Source organism: Etheostoma spectabile, chromosome 11 (assembly GCF_008692095.1).
Source record: "Etheostoma spectabile isolate EspeVRDwgs_2016 chromosome 11, UIUC_Espe_1.0, whole genome shotgun sequence".
Taxonomy (NCBI): Eukaryota; Metazoa; Chordata; class Actinopteri; order Perciformes; family Percidae; genus Etheostoma; species Etheostoma spectabile.
The window spans coordinates 15604038-15623885 of NC_045743.1; the positions used below are offsets into that span (position 1 = coordinate 15604038).

General features: G+C 41.7%; 1 protein-coding gene across 10 annotated transcripts in view; it reads left to right on the forward strand.

Annotated features, from left to right (window-relative positions):
* Nucleotides 1–19848, forward strand: part of myo1b (myosin IB) — a 57751-nt gene that overhangs the window by 16562 nt on the left and 21341 nt on the right. For all 10 annotated transcript variants that reach the window (XM_032529628.1, XM_032529632.1, XM_032529630.1 and 7 more), the window contains exons 3-8: nt 7858–7952; nt 10392–10496; nt 11864–11910; nt 15226–15289; nt 17637–17735; nt 19006–19109. In XM_032529628.1, the coding sequence (XP_032385519.1) occupies nt 7858–7952; nt 10392–10496; nt 11864–11910; nt 15226–15289; nt 17637–17735; nt 19006–19109 (514 nt within the window). The remainder of the gene's footprint in view (nt 1–7857; nt 7953–10391; nt 10497–11863; nt 11911–15225; nt 15290–17636; nt 17736–19005; nt 19110–19848) is intronic.

The following is a 19848-nucleotide window of genomic DNA, read 5'->3' on the forward strand; positions in this document are numbered from 1 at the left end:
CTCTTGGCTTTTTGTACACTGTAACAGAAGTGTTTGAAATGTTCCTCATGTTTTATAATGAAAATAGTTAACCCTTGTGTTGTGTTGTGTGTGTGTGTGTTGTGTTTTGGCTCTTTTTCAGACTTTTTTTTGTTTAGTTTTCAATAACACCTTCTTACTACCACTAGTTTTACTGTACTTTTTAGAATTCATGGTCAATAACCCTAATTTATATAGAATTATACCTAATACTAGAGTTAAAAAAGCAGAAATTATAATTTATTCTGACTAATAGTTAAGATCAGAGGAACGTACAGACGAGTTTAGTCAGGAATGAAAGTGATCAATTGTATTTGCAAAGAGCGTTGTAAGGAATCCAATCAATTTTTTTGTGGTAATTTGGTTAAAAAGAAACCCATATTTATGATATAGACATTTTAGTAAAGGGGTCAAATTTGACCCGAGGACAACGGGATGCTACCTGCCAGAGGATTCTGTCCGTCTTTGATACTTCCACTACAGCCTGTTCAAAATAAATCAATTTTTTTTTTCTCTCACTCGTTGTACTGAACTCCCACCAAACCGTGACTCTTAAACCAGGGTATGAACTGAACCGTGGCTTTTGTGTACCATTACACCCCAACTTTCAACTGCAATATTTCATTGTAAACTGTTTATTTTGGCTCTGGTTTAAAAAGAAAAAAACAAAGAACCCCATGGCACTTTATTCATTTCCACCATATCCTCTCAGTCTGTGGCCTCCTCGTTTCCTGGTGTGGAGCAGGAGAAGTTGTCACCCAACACTGTGGTGCCGATGTGGGACCAACATTACACTGTGGGTCAGACCCACAATGACTCTGTCTGTTGTCTGAAAGTGCCCAGCGGGTCACAGGGGCACCCTAAGGCCTTTCCCTTCTTTTGAAGACCTGCCAAGTGATCTTGTACTAAATTGGGCATTACAGTTTATTTCAATGCAGCCTTTGTGATCATGTGAGTGTGTGTGCAGGGGGAGTTGCAATGCCTGTAGGGCTCAAAGATTAAACATTATTTCAATTTTGAAAACTAATCAAACATTACAGTGTAATAGATAACACATCAACTTTTTAGCAAGGCCGCGGTGGAAGGCTGAGACATGGAGAGCGGGATGAAGAGAGGATGTCCTCAAACCTGACGGAGCTGGTGCTTTCTGGGCTATAAAAAGACATCTTGCTCCTCTGTTTCCATCATCCTGTCTGTGGCTTTGCACATGTGGCTATGTGTTTATTTTTTCCTTAAGTGTGTTTTTTCTTCTGTATCTGCTAGCCGAAAGCACAAGGCCTCCATTTATCATTTCTATGAAATCTCAGGACCACAGTCAATCTGGTCAACTCTTTTAGCCCTTTTAACACCCAATAATTTGGAGTCATTTGAGTATTCAGTTGTTTTTTTCTTTTTATATTAATATGTCGCAATTCCTGCAAACCGGCTGAAAGTGGCTCAGAAGAGTCTTTGTTTGAGCTTTACTTTGAGGATGTTTTTTGCTAACTTACTCAGCATGCTTGTTTCCTGCTTTTCCATGGATCAGACAAACAATTTGAATCTGTGTTTTCCCCTGATGTGGAACACTAAATTGCTGTGCAGTGAAATAATTTCAAGCCCCGGACCCCCTCGAAGTTTGATGCATGGTTGGGGGAGTATCAATGAGTAATTTAGCAGAGGTCTCAGGCAACCCCGAGCGAGTGTTGAATAAATTAGAGATCTGTGGCAGCAGTACTTCACTCTGAGCTTTTAATTTAGAGAATTGGAGGTATTCATTATTGCACCTTGGTAGTTGTGGGTGCTCTTTTGAATGTAGGGCTGTCATTATGATTTTGTGTCAGAGCTTTGCTAGATTATTACATTACGTTGGCTAGAGTATTACACGTCACTGGAATTGTACCTCATACGAATCCATGTGACAAAAGAAGATTGCTTGATTTTTGCCCTGTGTGCTGATCTTTTCCCTACCACCTTTTTTGTACAGCAACACATTACACAGATGGGGCCACATCTGTCCGAACCACGATCTTTTCAGTATTTGTGTATCAGCTGCCTGCTCACCCACACCACCAGCTTCCCTAACTATCTCTAAATGAATGACACTGTGTGTTTCTTGCTCCAGCCAACCACTCATCCACCTGGTCATAAAGCATCAGGAAAGTGTTGCTTCCTTGGCTGCTCTGTCAGAGCCATGTGGATTTCCTGTGGCCTTTTTAGAGGAGCCAGATCACACTGAGATCACAGGCCCCCCTCCATATATACAAAGGCATAATAGAAACATAGCTGGATTTAGCTTCAAAGTACTGGACCTTTTTCCATTTTTAGGGCTGGAAAATGAACAAAAATGTACTTTCTTAAAAAATAAATTAAAAAAAGCCAATGTAAATGTGCTGCATGTCAGTATGAAGACATGGCTAAAAGCCTCTGAATAAGATTATTATTGTTTGCAAAAGGCCTGTCATCTCCCAGTAGCTGGGTGCGCTGCGCTCCAGCCCATAACATTACAGCTTCATTCGCTTCTGCAGATCCTGACATTAAAGTGTGCTGAATCTGCCCTCAGAGTACTCCACCCTTTTTAAGATTCGCGGCATACACTGACAGCCCAATATCTTCTCCTGAGCCCCAGTTACCAGAGGTCTGTAGCAAAAAGAACTGACTGGACTATTTTCTACTGCTTACCTCATGCCAGTGTGGCTTTGTGTTCACCGCTGCCACGTGCAAGTCCAAACTGCAGCCTGCAGGCAGATGTGAAGGGGAGGTGCCAAGCGGCACTTATGGTCCAGGGCCTAACCCCAACACAGCCGCCTCCACACACTGATCAGGGAGGCCTCTGGGATTTCAGTACCTCACTCACTGCTTCCTCTGCCTTTTGATGGTGACCTCGGTGCTTCATCATCCTTTTTGACTTTCCACGTTTTGTGAAGTGGTCGCTGCTCATACTGCTTTCATGTTCCTAATGATAGCACAATGTTGTAGCCACAGGGATGATCATTAATTCTTATTCTGCCTGCTCTTTCTTGCTTTTGTATGTGGGAATAAAAATACAGATTACTTTCCTGTAAGAGGTCAGTTTTTACCGGTCTTTTAAATGTTTTTAAGATTTAAACATTTCTATTGTCTGGAATTGCATAATTTGAGGTATAGCCCCTCACGTCTGCCAACTTCTATTCATATTGTGATTGTACAATGGCCATTCATATTCATATGGATAGCTGTGTGCATCTGGCAAAGGACCTCCCACTCCTATTTTACACCCCTTCGGTTTTCCTGGGACACTCCCCTCCCACGGGCCTCCGCTGGGGGCGAGATAATTGTGTGATGGTTTGCTCATTGTCAATATCAAGTCAGGCAACAGGAGTGTTTTCACAAAGCAGACATCTGCTGCGCTGTGCTGCCGTTTTTCAACAGTGACGTAACGTCCAGTGGCAAGTCCTATCCATACAAACGCGGTGTACAGGAGAGGGTAAGGGCTGGGCTGTGGTCAGAGATTGTGGGGATGGGATTTCTGAGTGAGGCTTGTGCTAAAAAAAACATTTGATGCATCTGAGAGCACTGCTGTTAATTTTACATTCACTCTTTTTTTTTTTTCTTTTTTTCTTTTTTAACAAGAACCCTATATTCCTATGTTTTTGTGTGTTAGTGACTGATGTGAACAATCTTTCGGCTTTTCATAGTTTTATTTGGTTTCTGTCCATTTTGATTGAAGTGTATTTTTTTCAATAGTAAAATTACTCTTTATTTACATGGAGTCTGGTGGGTTTAGCAATCCCGGGGATGGTTTCATGTTTAGAAAAATGATCTCATCCTTTAACAGAAAGGTCTAGCTCCTGTAGGGATTCTTTCCCTACTGTTGTCAGACACTTTGGACAATAATCTGAGCCTGTCAGTGGCAAAACAAGCACTTTTGTGTTATTGTGTATAAATTGAAGGTTTTTGTTGCTGCACACTGCAGCGATATGGCTTTATACTGGACCAATTTCAAAGATTGTTGTTCCTATCAGTCACTTAGACACAAAAACATGGGGCAATCTGGTCCAGGTTGAAAAAAAAGTTACTCTTTTAAAGTTCCAATAGCATGAAAATTCTGTCGGTATCTGCATTAAAAATGGCCAATTTAAAAAGATAAATAAATAATGATTGATAGATAGATAGATAGATGTCTGTCTGTCTGTCTGTCTGTCTGATTTATATAAATTAATATTTAAAAAATGAAATAAAAACGGTTGCTCAACCATGTTATGAGTATTGGTGTTGCATAGTTTGTCCACCAGAGGGCGTTCTACAACATCCCTGTTGGCAACACATTTCTTTTTTTTGTGATTTTGTACAAAGGAATTTAAATTTCATATCTTAAGTTTTGTTTATTTCATTTATCAGAACTTTAACATATTTTGATGTTTCTCTGTTCTGTTGTGACAAAACAAATTAAGGTACTCTTGAGCAAGGCACCGAACCCCTAACTGCTCGGGGCGCCTTTCCATAGGCAGCCCCCCTTCCTCACTCTGACATCTCAACATTTAGTGCATACAGGTACTGAGCATGTGTGTGTAATTCAGGCCTGTGAGTAATAACCAACAGAGTGTAAATTGTAATTTCCCCTTGTGGGACTAATAAAGGATACATAGATCTTGTCTTATGTTTTGTTACGCTGTATTTAAAAAATAAAAATAAATAAATATCAGCCGATATATTGGACTTATAAATAATGAAATATTTGTATTGGTATTGGCCTTAAAAATCCTCATCTGTCGGGCTCTACTGCCTATGGTCCCCTAGTGGCTAGAAATGGGGATCGGTGTAAATCAAGCCCTGAAGGGTTATACTCAAAAATGGCACATCCTAAGGAAAGCTCATTGTGGGACTGGCTCGAGTGGCTGGATTTCTGCACCAAGGTTGAATTTTGGGAAAGAGACTTCAGATATAGTATTAAGGGACCACTAAGGTCTATATGAAAGCATCCAAAGAGCACCATGTCATGGGACCATTAAGAGTTCTTCATACGGCCCAACAAGCTCTGTCAGGGGCCAACTAAGAAAATTCGCTGGGTCCCAAGCATTTCCCTCATGGACCTTCATTAGAAAATTCCACAATGACCAAAACACTTCCAGCTGCAAACCACCTCAATTAGTACTCTTCGTTCTATGTTGTTTTAAACCATGAAGGATTTTTTTTGCAAAACCCTGTGTGTGACATGATTCCAATGTAAAGCCTGTACCAAAATAGTGCACCATAGCACCTTTTAGTGTCACCAGCTTGAGTAATTTGTCAAGCCAATGAAGTCACTACATCAGCTTGATTTAATGGAACCCCGTTTGTATTTGCGTACCCCTTTTCCCGAGGGTTTGGTGGTGCAGGGCCCACACTGGGGTCTGACAGGGGAGAGTACCCGTTGCGGGGCTACATGGGCTCTGGTCCAAAACCAAGTGTGATGGTGCAGAACCCTAAACTCCATTAGCCAGCCTGAGCTTTAACTTTTGTATTGTGGCCTGGAATGCATTCATCTGGCTGTCCTTCTCTGGCCCCCTCTCTGTTATGGCTTCTTACTAGCAATCAGCTAATTTTCAAATTGGAGGTCAGCAATAGTTCAGCAGCGTATGATTATATGCTAAGTTCTGCTCCTCACCACACTGACTCCCCTAATGCATTTGTTGCTGTACACAAAATAAGATTTATTTCAGACATTAGTGTCTTTTTCCACAGCTTGATGTATTTATGGACTTGACCAAGATAACAAACCAGTTGCACAGTGATGCTGCATAATCGTTCAGCATACAGACTCAAATGCAGTCTGAACATCTTAGACAGGGTTCTTTTTTTTTCTTTTTTAGCCTGTTGCCACGCTACATTTTGTTACGCAGTGCGCTTGAATGTGACAACAGTTTTGCCTTGACAAGTAAATCTAAACTCTGCAACCACACTCGAGTACACTATCCCATTACAGACTTGAGTACAACCCATTGTTGGTGCTGTGTGAAAACCCCAGTTAGCATCTGTGAATGTCAGACATTCCTGCGTTCATGTCTAGCACTCTTAGCGCATACAATTGCTTGATAAATGATACTACTCAGACCTGGGAGACTTGGAGTGCCCCCACCCTCCAGGCAAGGCATTAGACCAAATTAGACATTGGGGAGAGACTATTTTTAAGCATTCCTATAAAATTACGTTAAGCTATATTTACCCCGTGAAACATAAGACTTAGATGTTGATCTCAGCTTGATATTTAAAAATCTGAGAGGGCATGCCATTGATGGCTTTGAAGCCAGCAGCGTTCACCCATAGACTTTGTGTGTTGTTGTGATGTCTGGTCTTCATGTAGCTATTTGCCTATCTCCAAAACAATTTTCTCTAATAGGATACAATAAAGTAACCCTGACCTTAACACCTGCAGATATGGTAGGGGTTTATCTTCTTGCTCAAGGAAACTTCAGCAGGGCCTGAAACAAAATTGACTGACGTTCTCCTCAGTTACCTCTCCTGTTTCCTTCCTGTGATGGTCCACAACAGACCTCGAAGAGACTCTCCATAAACCTAGCATAGCCGATACATTCTTCCAACTCCACTTTACCTGTTCTCAAACTAACTCCCCTAACTTCTTAACAGCATAAGGCAAATTACCGCTCTTATCAGACATGATTTTGGAAAGAATTCCTTAGTAATGAATGTCAAAGTATGGGGGGGGGGGGGATAAAGAAAGCAACGTTACAGTCTTGTGTCCTGCCGGAGGAGAACGTTGGAACACACTCCCCGCTGCACTGTACATGACTGTTTGCTTGCCAAAATGGATGCTGTAAAATTCTATTGCCGCAGCCTCTCCCTTTAGTGTTCCTTCTTTGTGGGTGTATCACGTTGAAATTACAGACCACTGTGCCAAACAAGTTAAAAACGTTGTCATTGTGATAACACCATCCACACCCTTCTCTCAAAGCATTATTCGGGATTGTATGCATAAAGAGAACAAATAATTTATTGTTCCGGAATTCAGTGGGGGGTTGGGTCAAACTGCAATAAGCAGTCCCACTTTCCCAGTGTATCACTGTCCTGGAATGTATAACGGTAGTATTTGTTTAATAATAGGCGCTCCACTTTTATCATTCACTAATCCACCATGGGTTGCTTTACATTTTTAGTGCATTATTCAAACACCAGTGTGTAGTAGTAGATCAACATTACATTTATATTAGGGATGTAACGATATGAAAATTTTACCTCACGGTTAGAGTGTCCAAAAATATCAGTTTTGGATACTATCGCAGCATTTTTTTGTGTTTAATGCCTTTTAGCAGCAACTTTTTCCCTTCACGTTCTGCAGACAGGAGGACTATCTTCAATCAACTGTCCTTCAGCATTCTTATAATAACCCAAATATGCCCATGCGTCAGACTTAGTCCTCTTACAAGGCTGATACATGTCATCTCCTCCTCTCGCCATGATTCCAACTTCAAGAAACGCACGTTGTAGGCTCCTCGTGTGCTTTTGCATTTGGGTGCTGTAGCTTTCACAGAATTAGTGTAGTAGTTAGGAAAAAGAGCAGGAAATGGTCAATATTCCAATTATCAAAGCCAAAGACAAAATGTGAACCAGCCCGGGTAGCTAAATTAAACTGTCACCCCAGTCCTGTGGCTGGTCTACATATGCTAATTTCCAATAAAGCCACGTGCTATTGATTAGGATGGACACCATGCGGCCCGGCACAGTAGTGATCATTCTTCTGAACTTCTTTTACCCCACTGTCTCGACAACCCCCCTCCCCCCCTTAAAAAATAAAAATAAAAATCCTGGGAAATAAAAATTTTATGCAAGCTGAGGGCATGTTACTGTAATGTGAAAGCTTATGACTTTGTGCTTTTTGTCTTCCAGCTACGCTTTGGCCGATGAGGCCTACCGTTCACTGAGGGACCAGGACAAGGACCAGTGCATCCTCATCACAGGGGAGAGCGGTGCTGGGAAAACCGGTACGTAGCTAAATGCTATTTCCCTTTTTAATCCTAACATCTGTTCATTCCAGGAGAATGTCCAGCATCACCCTACTTTAATATTCTGTTACACATATTCATACCTGGGATCTGCTCGACACAAATGCAAACCTTAAGGCTACTGATATCAGTGTTCCCAATATGACAGTTATCAATTTATTAATACTTGTAAAATTATACAAGAACGGAGTATTGTAGCTCGGAGAGTTAAAAATGTACCACGAGACCATGTTGTCTGCTCAGCTCTTCTTGTTTGTAGTGCTGATAACCAGTTTGTTTAAAGTGTAGTCAAAACCCATTTGTAAAGGCAGCTGCAAAATAAGGGTTGGTATGTATAAAGCCACAGAGCAGATTTAGATCAGATGTACCCTTTGATGCCACCTTTTTCAGAACGTCATGTTTGCACATGAAACGTGATGATCTGCACGTAGAGTGGGTGTGAAATGATAGAGGTAGACCAGCAGCACACAGTTGGATTGCTGGTTTAAATTCAGCAGCCACTCTTCCCAGTTAAAAAACTTAAAAGCTCATGTCGGACTGTGCATATGTTTTGGAACCTGCTGATGCCGGCTGTGTTTATGTCTCTGGTCCTTTTTTATATTTCTGTTGTGACTGATTCCAGTATATACTAATGGCTTGGGGCATTTCAGCTTTGATAGCTGTTTAATGATTGTTTCGACTTCTCTCCAAAAGCATTTACAGCACCGTACCAGTGCCTAGACTTGAGTTTGGTTGGAATCTCACTCCCCGCTTCAAACTCACACACTGGATTTGCATGTGTGCGACAGACTTAAAGTGTGGGAGTGATTTGTTATCAGTGTCCATTTGGTTCCAATAAGACTGGCTTTAATCAAGGGGTGAGCAATATTTAAAAAAACAAAAAATGTATAGCAATGCTATCTACCACAGTGTTCTCTCTATACTCTCTATGTTGGAATATTAAGTCCTAATTATCATCATATTATTCAATTAGACACAAAGGCATTGAAAGCAAGATGAATGAACAAAGTTGGACTTATAAACAAAACATTGCATCATGCAGAGTTATGGCTCTGTATATATGCGTGGCTGTCCCCTTTTTGCTAAATGTTGACTCTATTACCCAGCCCTACCTATGTCTCTTTTGTGTAGATGCTATATGCGTTGCCTGTATTGATAATGTGACCTACTGTTTTCCCTGCTGCTGCTGATGGCTTTTAACCATTGGCCCATTGATTTCTGGCTGGGGCCAGAGTCACATCACTTTCCCTGCAGTATGTTGGCAGAAAACATCAGGAGCACACTTTGACCAAAATCCACTGTCAACAACACTGAATGAGATTGTCCGTCATCCACAATAATCCGAATCATTTCAGTAGCGTATTGCCGAGAAACTACAATAAAACAAAGCCAGGACAAGGCAAAAGCCTTTTAATGTGGGTTCTCTCAGCCTCTCATGAATATAAAAAAAACAGTGCAAGAAGCTGCTCAGCCAAGTCAAGAAGATAACTTTGGATTTAAGTAATCTCATCGGCCCCGAAGCTTTGTAGTGGAATAAGGCCATCCAAAATGGGCCTACCCCATCGATATGGGTCATTGGCTTTCATGTCTTTCTTGTGCTCTGTCTTGCTGTGGCTCTTATAGCAGCGAGGAGCCCAGGCGGACATCATTATCAGATGACAGCAACAGCGTTCAGAAAGCATAACAATTCTACCGTCTGCGAGAGACGACAGAAGGGTATTTTTCTTCCCTGAGACATAAAAAAGTGAGATTATGCCGTGCGTACCTTGTTACTCGGCAGAGCAGTGACACTTGATCTCTGCATTATTTAGTTTGTTGCACACCCGCCTCTACCTTGGCAAAATGTATGCGTGTGTCTGGAGCTGTTTGTGTCCCAGGCTCATCAGCAGTCTGTACCAGCAACTACTGTCAAGCTCTTCTCTATCCCTGCTTGGCACATCACACACATCATCAGTACTGGGTCACTGTCATCTCACTGGACAGGAGAGATGATCCTGATGCCAGCAGTCATCCTACTAGGCATGTTACTTGTTTCCGACAGCGCAAGATGCCTTGTAACATGTCTTTTGAGCCTGTCATGTTTCTCATCCAGAAAACCTTGGGAACACACTTTTAGTCACAACACACTTTTTCAGATCAGCTTCAGTTCTAACATGAGAAGTGGATGAACAGGGATCAGCTCCTCGGTTCTAGGTGAAATCAGACATTCGAATGATGATAACACGATGCAATAATGGTCCCCGTCTAACTAATGTGGCTCTTAACCATGAGGGTCTCATTCCTTGCTATGGGAGAGGAGGGGGTGCGGTAAGGGGGATTTTATGGGGAATGGTGAGATGGGTGTGCACCTCACAGTTTTTCCTCAGTCATGTCTAGCAAAAGGCTTTAACTTTGTGTTTGTGTGTGTGTTTGTTCCAGAGGCCAGTAAGCTGGTGATGTCATACGTGGCAGCGGTGTGTGGGAAAGGCCAGGAGGTGAATAAGGTCAAGGAACAGCTGCTGCAGTCCAATCCCGTGCTGGAGGGTGAGTGAGCGCCGTTCACACTCAAGCTAATCCAGGGCCTGGCGTGTCTGCAGTTCACATCCAGAGGCTGAATCTGTGCTAACATGGTGACAACGCTGTCCCATTTTCCAAAGGCTCTTCAAAAGGCGGCCTTCTTTTGCCAAAACTTGGAAAAGCGATGTGACGATGACACGCCCCATGCATTAGTTTGTTGTTTTTGTTTGTTAGTAGAGTTTTATGATCGTGTTTAATATTTATGCACGATTTTTGGAATGCGTAATGAACCGAAAAATACATTTCATCACCGCAAAACTGCTATACACAGGCTTACCAACACAATAAGTCACCCAGCAACGTTTAGATGTATAGCACGTAGACAAACGCATTAACATGGACATTGTAAAGTTGCAGACAAATAAGCTGATTGGCAAAATAAATACTATGTAACACACTCTTGTTTTTTTTATTACACACACACACACACACACACACTGTCTCAGTCCCACAGCTCAGTACTGGCACAGGAACAGCTGTCTTTTAATTGGGGGCAGTGGACAGGATATACCCATGAATGATGAAGCTGTATGCCCGTGTTGAGTCGCAGCAGAAAACATCTGCAAGAGTTTAGCTCCCACCAATGTAATTGCCCTAGCTCTGCAATAGAGGGGGGGGGGGCTGTCGTGCTACAGACAGTGTGCCTGTGTCATGCTTGCTCCCTCTGACTCTTTTGCTTCGAACCTTCTTTCAGAACCTTTATTGGTTTCATTCTTTGTCAACCGATGACAGACTCAAATGCGCATTAATCACCCACTATCGGCAATTAAGCAGTTGAGCTCATAGCGCTGTGATGCACGACACATTAATAGCATTTTAATGTAGAAATGCGGGTTGGGAGCTAATTGAGAGGGATTGGAAAATACTGTTGTCAAAAGCTTTAAGCTATGCACACAAATTGATCCGGACATATGCACGCGTCTTTGTGCTGCATTTTTATGATCGCACTCAAAAATGCATACTCAACAACACTGTTTTTGTTATTGTTTTCTATAAGCCCTGGCACACATTGAAGCACTTTGACTCGGATGTGGTGTGACAGCAAGGTACAGCCCCCTCCCTAAGCCTTGAGAGCTCTGGTGCTTTGCTTAATCCATACAGAATTATGGGGCTTCATCAGAGCAAATAGCTTTGAGATTCATCTGAAATATGATTGACAGCTAGGTGGAGTGACGCACAACATGCAAGGGCATTAATATGATTTGGAATATTTGTAAACAAGTATTGATTAGTTTTAATGTTATCGGACTTAACTTTAGACTATAGGGATTAGCACAATATGCATTGGTTGCAATATTTTCAACATGTCCCATTCTGATTTTCCTCCCTTTCAGCCTTTGGAAATGCCAAAACAGTGAGGAATGACAACTCTTCCAGATTTGTAAGTATCTTCCTCAAACACTAGTGTATTTCAAATAAGATGTCTTCTCCCCTAACTATGCCTCATTTGTTACATATTATGCCCAGCTTGGATGTTTTCATTCAAGCTCGCGCGGCATCCGCCACTTTGATATATGCGTTTCTCTTTCCTTCAAAATAACCCCCACAGTGTTTCTATATTCTTTACCTCTGTGTCCCTCTCTATATTTCTTTTCATTTCTTTACACAGGGAATTTCTCATTCACGTGCTGCACCGCCACCACCACCACCAAAAAGAACATAAAAGAACTATAAAATATATACATGCATATGACACTGTTGGCAAAACCCCACGTAATCGACATACACCCACGTCAGACGGCATCTTGGCTTTTGATCAATACTGTATGGTGACGGAACCGTAACCAAGTGGTGTCTCATTTCATAGGGGTTATGTTTTCACCCCTAGCACTTACCACTCAGTTTCAAGGGACAAGAGCTAGGGTAACAAGTATACTAGTAGTAGTAATAATAGTAGTAAGACAAAGGGGTAAGGGAAGAAGAAGAGGTTAAGACAGAGTAAATGGTATTCAGCCTAAGTCAGCCTCTCTCTAAATTGCCCTCATGGTAGGTTTTCCTTACTTCCTCAATTGGTTGAGCTGGATCAGTTCTAATCAGTTATTCTGTCTAGACGCTACATGGCATTAAGTCACAACAACCTTTGTAATGGCATGATGGTTTAAGAAAAGGCCTGCAGTGGACTGTACATCTACTTTAAGCTCGCTTGAAGATGTCAAGGCTGATGTTGCCTGTGGACACATGTCCTTGTTAAGTGATGCGTGATAGTATGCGTTTCACAGCAATATTGAATACAAGGCTTGCCATCTTTTGAGGGGCCTTTTGTCATGTGTGTGTTCTAATGTCTTTCCCATATTATGTCGAGACCGATATTTTCTCCATACCTTACACCACACACTGCCTCGATCACAGCAGACGTTGCTTGCTTGATATATTACACGCGCACCTGTTGAATAGCCTTTGATAATGCTCCTTGCATACAGGACAATACAACTTTGACCTACACTGCTGTTCATCAACTGCAGAGTGTGGTCAAATGTAGGGCTGAACAATTTGGGAGAAAAAAAATCTTAAAGTGCCCACATTATGCTCATTTTCTGGTTCATATTTGTATTTTGAGGTTGTACCAGAATAGGTTGACATGGTTTAATTTTCAAAAAACACCATATTTTTTCGTACCTGTTTTCAAAGAGAGTTTAGGTCTGTTTTAGCTCCAGAGTGAGACGTGTCACTTCTCCACTATTTTTGTTGGGAGTCTTACATGCGCAGTAGCTAGGTAAGATCCCATCAGCTAGATAACTCTTTCTCCAACTTTGGCCAGTACAAGGCAGGATTAGCTGGGAGACTTCTTCTAAATGAGGGCCACTTGTAGAATACCTGCAGAACAGGGACATGTTAGTTCTTTTGGAGATTACTGTGAACTAGTGTGTGTTGTAGCAGTATTTTGTCATTGAGAATGAGCTAGCATGCTAGCGCTAGCACCTCATCTTGGCTAGTGACATAGAAAGCCGTGCAGATTTTGAACAGCTCACCCGGACACTGAAGGCAGAGGACATTCAGAAACCGTATCCCACTCAATACAGCATGGATAGTTTTTGTTTTTTTTTCTTTCTTTTTTTCAAGCTTGTATGCATTGGAAGCACCCGAGACAAAAAAACAACACCCCAAATCCCAGAAAAAGTGATTTTATTTTCATAATATGGGCACTTTAATTGTGTTTTTCCTGCCAGATATTGCTATAATGATTCAATTTTGCGATTTTTGTTTTAGCTACATATTGCTCCTTCTACAATCATGTTAAATAAAAATAATAACATTAATGAAAGCTCCACTGGAAATAGGACATTTCTATCAAACAATCTGGGATATGTAGCATTATTCCAGCATTTATCTCAAGAAAAAACTGTTAACATAATATTAAAAAGAGGAATAAAAAGTGTTAAATCAAATGTTACACCAAACATTCAACTACAGTATATATTTAATTTTCAGTAATTGCAGTCTTCACGATTGGCTAATCGCATTCTTTTAAATTTTGATTAGAAAATTAGTAATTGTTCAGCCCTAGTCAAATGCCACTCCAGACCACCGCCCCTTTGACAGGTTGCTCTCACGGCCCACTGTAGTTTTGAGAATGAGCAAGCCATCAAAGAAATTGAATGGTAATCTCTATGGCAGAGATGGCATCATAAGGATGATTCAGGGTATAGACGGATCCAGGAAATTTAGTTATTGCCAGGCATTGGTAGTATGAAAGGAGACGGGTGTGTTTATGCTTTTTGTTTTCCCAGGAGGGCATTCTCACACTTGTGGCTCTGTATTTTCAGGGAGGCCCGACCCAGCAGCAGGAGCCTGCTTCACTTCCCTCCCTTATGACAAGGCGTTGCATCAGATCACCTCTTTCCCACTACCAACTGTGTTCATGTTCAATTTTTCTAACACAAATGTTTATTTAGCTGCAAACTCGTCCGAACTTGAGTCCCTTTTATCTAGGAAAAAAATCTGATTGCAACACACAGCCCTGTTGCCATTACACTGAGGGGATTTTCTTTTTCCCTGAATGTTTCTCTTAATGGGGACTGGTTCTACCGGCCAGTAGCAGCTAGCAGGCTAATTACCAGTGTACTTTTCCAACCCCAATTTTAGATTTCCTTTTCACACCATCTTCAAGTGCCTACATACATTAGAACATACAAACGCATGCCGCTGCTTGGATTTGGGAGTTGTAACCGGATTATTATTAAGGATTATGTCCCTGATCTTTTTATATTTAGGTAACCTTGGTATAAGCCTCCAGACAAGGGCCTCCGCACTAGATACCAGTCCGTCAGAGCTCCATCAGTTTGATCAGAACAAACTGTCACTTCATTTCGCTGAGTGCAGCAGGCTTATTGAGTTTGGCAGGAGCCCACTCACCAGTAGAGCTTGGCCTGTTCTGAGGACCTGTCTTAAAACATCAGAAGGGGGGTGGGGGGGGGAGATCAAAAGACACAGGACTCTATATACTGACATCCAAGTTTGAGAATGAGAGAACAAGCCTGACATGCTTTGTGGAGGGTGAACTTGACATGGGGGTGGGGTGCCCCCCTCCCCCACAGAGGCCACTTATGTCATAGCAGTTTATGATTGGTATCTGTTGATGTTCGGTGTTCTAACTTGAATGTAGGATGGGATAAAGAGATCATCAGTGTGACCTGCTTACCGTGTACAGTCAATCTATGTTAACGTCCAGTTCTAACCGTTGCGCTGTGATCCACAGGGAAAGTACATGGACATTGAGTTTGACTTCAAAGGAGACCCTCTGGGTGGAGTCATCAGCAACTGTGAGTAGCATTGAAACGAGAATTTCCTTAACAAACCAACAAAATTAAGAATATCTTCACATGTTCATGCGGGATTGCACACATCATATTTCCGTAATCTTTATCCTGTTCGTCAAATTGTTGTCTTCTTCTTGTCATGTCCTTATTAACCTGACACAGATTTTTGCCCCAACAACAGTTGAACAGTGCAATTAGAGTATCCGCTGTTTTTCTGAAAGAAGAAAAAAAAAAAGTTTTCAAATTGCTTAGGTACAGATGCACAAAAGCCTTAAAATTGTATTAATGCTTTTTTAAAACTGATCTTACTCCCAGACCGAACAGAAGGCACCCCTCCGCGCTCAGCTCTTTACTCTGTTATCTTGCCTCTGTTCACATTGTTGTGTCCGCGCTGACTTCTCCGCCAGAGGTCACAGAAACGAAGAGAGGAGCCAATGGCTGAGAAACAGATGAACCTCTGTCTGTTGGCTTGAGTCAGTCCAACACAAGGGACTGTCTGTGCCACTGACATGTGACTGCTTCAGACAGGGCTGGCTGGCTGGCTAGACAGACAGATGGATGCGGATGCTCTCGCACGACAGGCCTGGATGGACTTTTTTTCCTCACCTCTCAGTTTATTATAGTCCCCTAGATGTACATCCATCTAGCCCTCGGTGCTGCCTAAAACTGAGATTAAATAGCTATATAAAAGTCAATTCTACGTATCTTTGGCAATGATAGAGTGGTAAGCATTTTTGGCAGCCAAAGTCACAACATAACAGGATATTGTTCCCACTTTGCTACTTAAATGTGTGTTTGCTTATCTAAGGCAGAGGGAACATGTAAACAGAGCATGCAATGGATGCTGTCCAGGATGGTTTATTGCAGAAAAGGGGAAGCTTTCCTAAAAAAAAAAAAGAAAAAAAAAAAGCAATAACAAGATGACTGAAGGCTTTGGCTGGATACAATGTGAAAGGTCACTTCAGACCCCTAAGGGTGAAAATAATCACAGACTCTTCACAAAAGGCAAACAAATGGGACCAGATATATTAAACATTCAATAAGATGCTAGAATGTATGAAGTGGCTCTTTACTGGTATTGTTCTTACCGTCTCTGTGCCTTTGTCCACTGCTCTGTATTAGAGCCTGACCGATAAAGGATTTTTAAGGCCGATACCGATCATTTAAAATTCCGATATCGGTCGATATTTTTTATTTATTTTTAATCCAGAAAGACGTTACAAAACAGATTTCCCCAACATTACTTATTTGTAGTTATTTATGTTCTCACTAAAATAATTTGTTTTATTGTCACAACAGAACAGAGAAACATCAAATAGTAAAGATCTGATAAATAAAATGTATAAAAAACACAAACTTAAGCTATGAAAACTTAAAGTCCTTTGAACAAAAACACACAAAAAAAAGAATCCGTGTTACCCACAGAGACGTTGTAGAGCACCCTCTGGTGGACAAACTATGCAACGCCAACACTCATAACATGGTTGACAGTCCGTTTATATTTTTTAAATATTTATTTATTTATTTATTTATTTATTTTATTTATTAAATTGAGCCTGTGTAAATGCCGATACCAATTGATCAGGAAATGCCTAATATCGGCCTGCCAATATATCAGTCGGGCTCTACTCTGTATTGCCGCTGCCAGCCACTGCAGTCATGGATGTTGTATTATTGATGTGCTGGCTCTTACAGAGTCACCGGTTACGTGATTCATGGCCAGTGGGTGCCACAGATTCACATTCAGCCTGACCCACCGCTAACTCTTGACAGGCCCAGGTCCCTGTGGAGGGCTCTCTAGGTAGGTGCTCGCAGTCTGTCCAAAGATACTCCGCAAAGTGGCACTTCTGTCCTCTCAGCACCCACAGACTGGTGAGTCAGAGTTTATGAAGTTCAGCAGCAGTTTCTTTCTTTTTTTCTTCTTCTTTTTTTTTTTTCCATGGCTGGAAATTTGACCGTGGTTAAAATGGCAGTTCATATGGATATTTCTTTCTCACCCCTTAAGTTTCCTAAAATAAGATGTTTTCTAGCCAGACAAATTGAAAGCTACTATCCAGCCAGATTGGCAGTGAAGATGCCTCACATGCTGAGCTCTGCTGTTGGTCTTTAATTAAATCATACTCAGCCTAATGCAGGGAGCAGATGATGGGTCCCCTTTTAATCAGGTACTGTTGCACTTGGTCGGTAGCCCGGGAGAAAGGGCTGACGTTTGATATCCTTGCGTGGTTTCTTTTGTGTGGGTGTGGTCGGCCTCTATTTACTACTCAAGGACACCTCAGTGAATCACAGTAGAATAGGAAATGACTTTTTGTCATTGTTTCCTTTTGTTGTCCTTTAACTCTTTTTTTAGATCTGCTGGAGAAGTCACGTGTGGTGAAACAGCCGAGAGGAGAGAGGAATTTCCACATCTTTTATCAGCTCCTGTCTGGAGCTTCAGATGACACACTCAGTAAGTTGTTTAAAAAGCTGGAATAGCTGGAATGCTTCACATGGAAGTATCAGTGTAATTTTTTGTTTAATTAATATTGTGGACAGTGTGGTGGGGGGAGGGGACTTAACTTGAAGATTAAAGTGCGTCTGGATCTGAGAGAAGTGGCAGTTTCAAAAAACTGAAAACTTTAAATCCACCCTTCTTTTCAACCACAAGCTGGGGTTGTCATATATTCAGCGGGATTGCCTGGAATAACTTTTGGTCTGAGATTATACACGTCTGCTCACAGGAAGTAATCAATCAAACTTTACAGTAGCAAGCTGAGCAGTCATGTCCAGAGGAAAAGACACTTGCCATCGTTGGATCCTCCTGACACATTGTTTCGATTTAGGCGTCATACACCGGACTGGGATGGTCAGCGCGAGCATGGAGTTTGTGTTTCCTTATTGGAATTTCCTCTTTTCGTTTTCCTCTTTGTAACTGTCACCTGGAAACGCCAGCATGCCATTCCTTAGGCAAAAGTCTTCCGTGGGTATTTTCTAGCAGACTATGCAGCTGCACCCAACACATGGCTGATGCATTAAAGACCCCCCCCCCCCCCGTCTTCCTGCCGAATGTACAGCACAGAGAACAAAGACCAGTCGTGAAACCTGGTCCCTCTATTTGCTTTTCCTGTTGGACAGACGGCATTGTTTAATGTCCGAAACACAGGAGAACAACATCACGGCCATTGACTCTACAGCTCGCACGCACACGCACACGCACGCACACACACACACACACACACACACACACACACACACACACACACACACACACACACACACACACACACACACACACACACCATAGGGGCCTGATTCAGCTGTAGTTAATGCAGCCACTAATGAAATCTGACACATGCACCCACCAGAGGAATAGCTTTCTTCGCTACAGGATAGGATGGCTTTTAAGAGGGCCAATTGATCTTCCAGAATAATGTTCACAGGCGTAACTCTAAGAGCATACACTCTGTAGAAATTGTGTTCGGATCGACAATGGCCTGAGGGTTGGATAAAGTTGTCTTAAGGGTGTCACATTTGAACCTTTGCACCTTCAAGTGATTTTTTTTTTATTTTTTTTATTTTCTATGCGGCCCTAGCACAATGCAGCTTATAACGTCATTATAAAAATGCAATATCAATTTTTTTCATTGGTTAGTTGTGTAATTTACATTTAATGTAAATAAGACTTATCCAGCTTTATACACATGTAGTTTCAATAGCATATTTTTTTGTGTGTGTCGCAGAGAAGCTGAAGCTGGATCGGGACTTCAGCAAGTACAACTACCTGAGCCTGGACTCTGCCGTGGTCAATGGGCTGGATGACGCGGCCAACTTCAGGACAGTCAAAGTGAGTATACACATTATTTGTCTGAATGGTATTACACTTTGCAATAATGTAGACATAAACAGTTTTTGTTTTTAAAGAGTAAACTGAAATAGCTGCTGGGGGCGGGTAGAAAGTCTCACCTTTTTAAAATAATAGAAAATATCTATCTATATTTACTTTTTTTTTTTTTTTTTCTTCAACGGTTAAAAAAAAAAAAAACACTTATCCCAGCACTGTGTTTTCAGCAGCGACTTTCCATTTGCATCATGCCCAGAAAATCAATCAAACCACTGTAAAGAGGTTCGAGGTGGTCGGATTTCTCCTTATCTCCTGGACTGAACTAACTAACAGAGCGTAGGTTATAAAAGTGTCGGCAGACTATAAAAGCGGAAAATCTTCCGCATTACAAAAACACACCAGACCCCCCCCCCCCCCACACACACACACACACACACAGACAGACACACACACACACACTCACACACACACCTACCTGTTGCAAAACCAGGTGAACTTTGAACTGGACCTGAACTTGAAAGTGAACTAACACTTGAAATCCTAGTTTTTTATGGATTGAACTGGGAATTCCATGTGCAGCATTTAACAAAATGTCAACAATGGTTCAACACAGTGGCAGCAGGAGACCAGGCAGCTGCTTCCTCCTTTTTTCTTTTTTGTTTTTCAATGGGTTTGCGCAAAATGCACGCACCATCTTGTCCGCTCTACTCTTTATCCTTTCTGGCGGTGGCACCGGGGATGT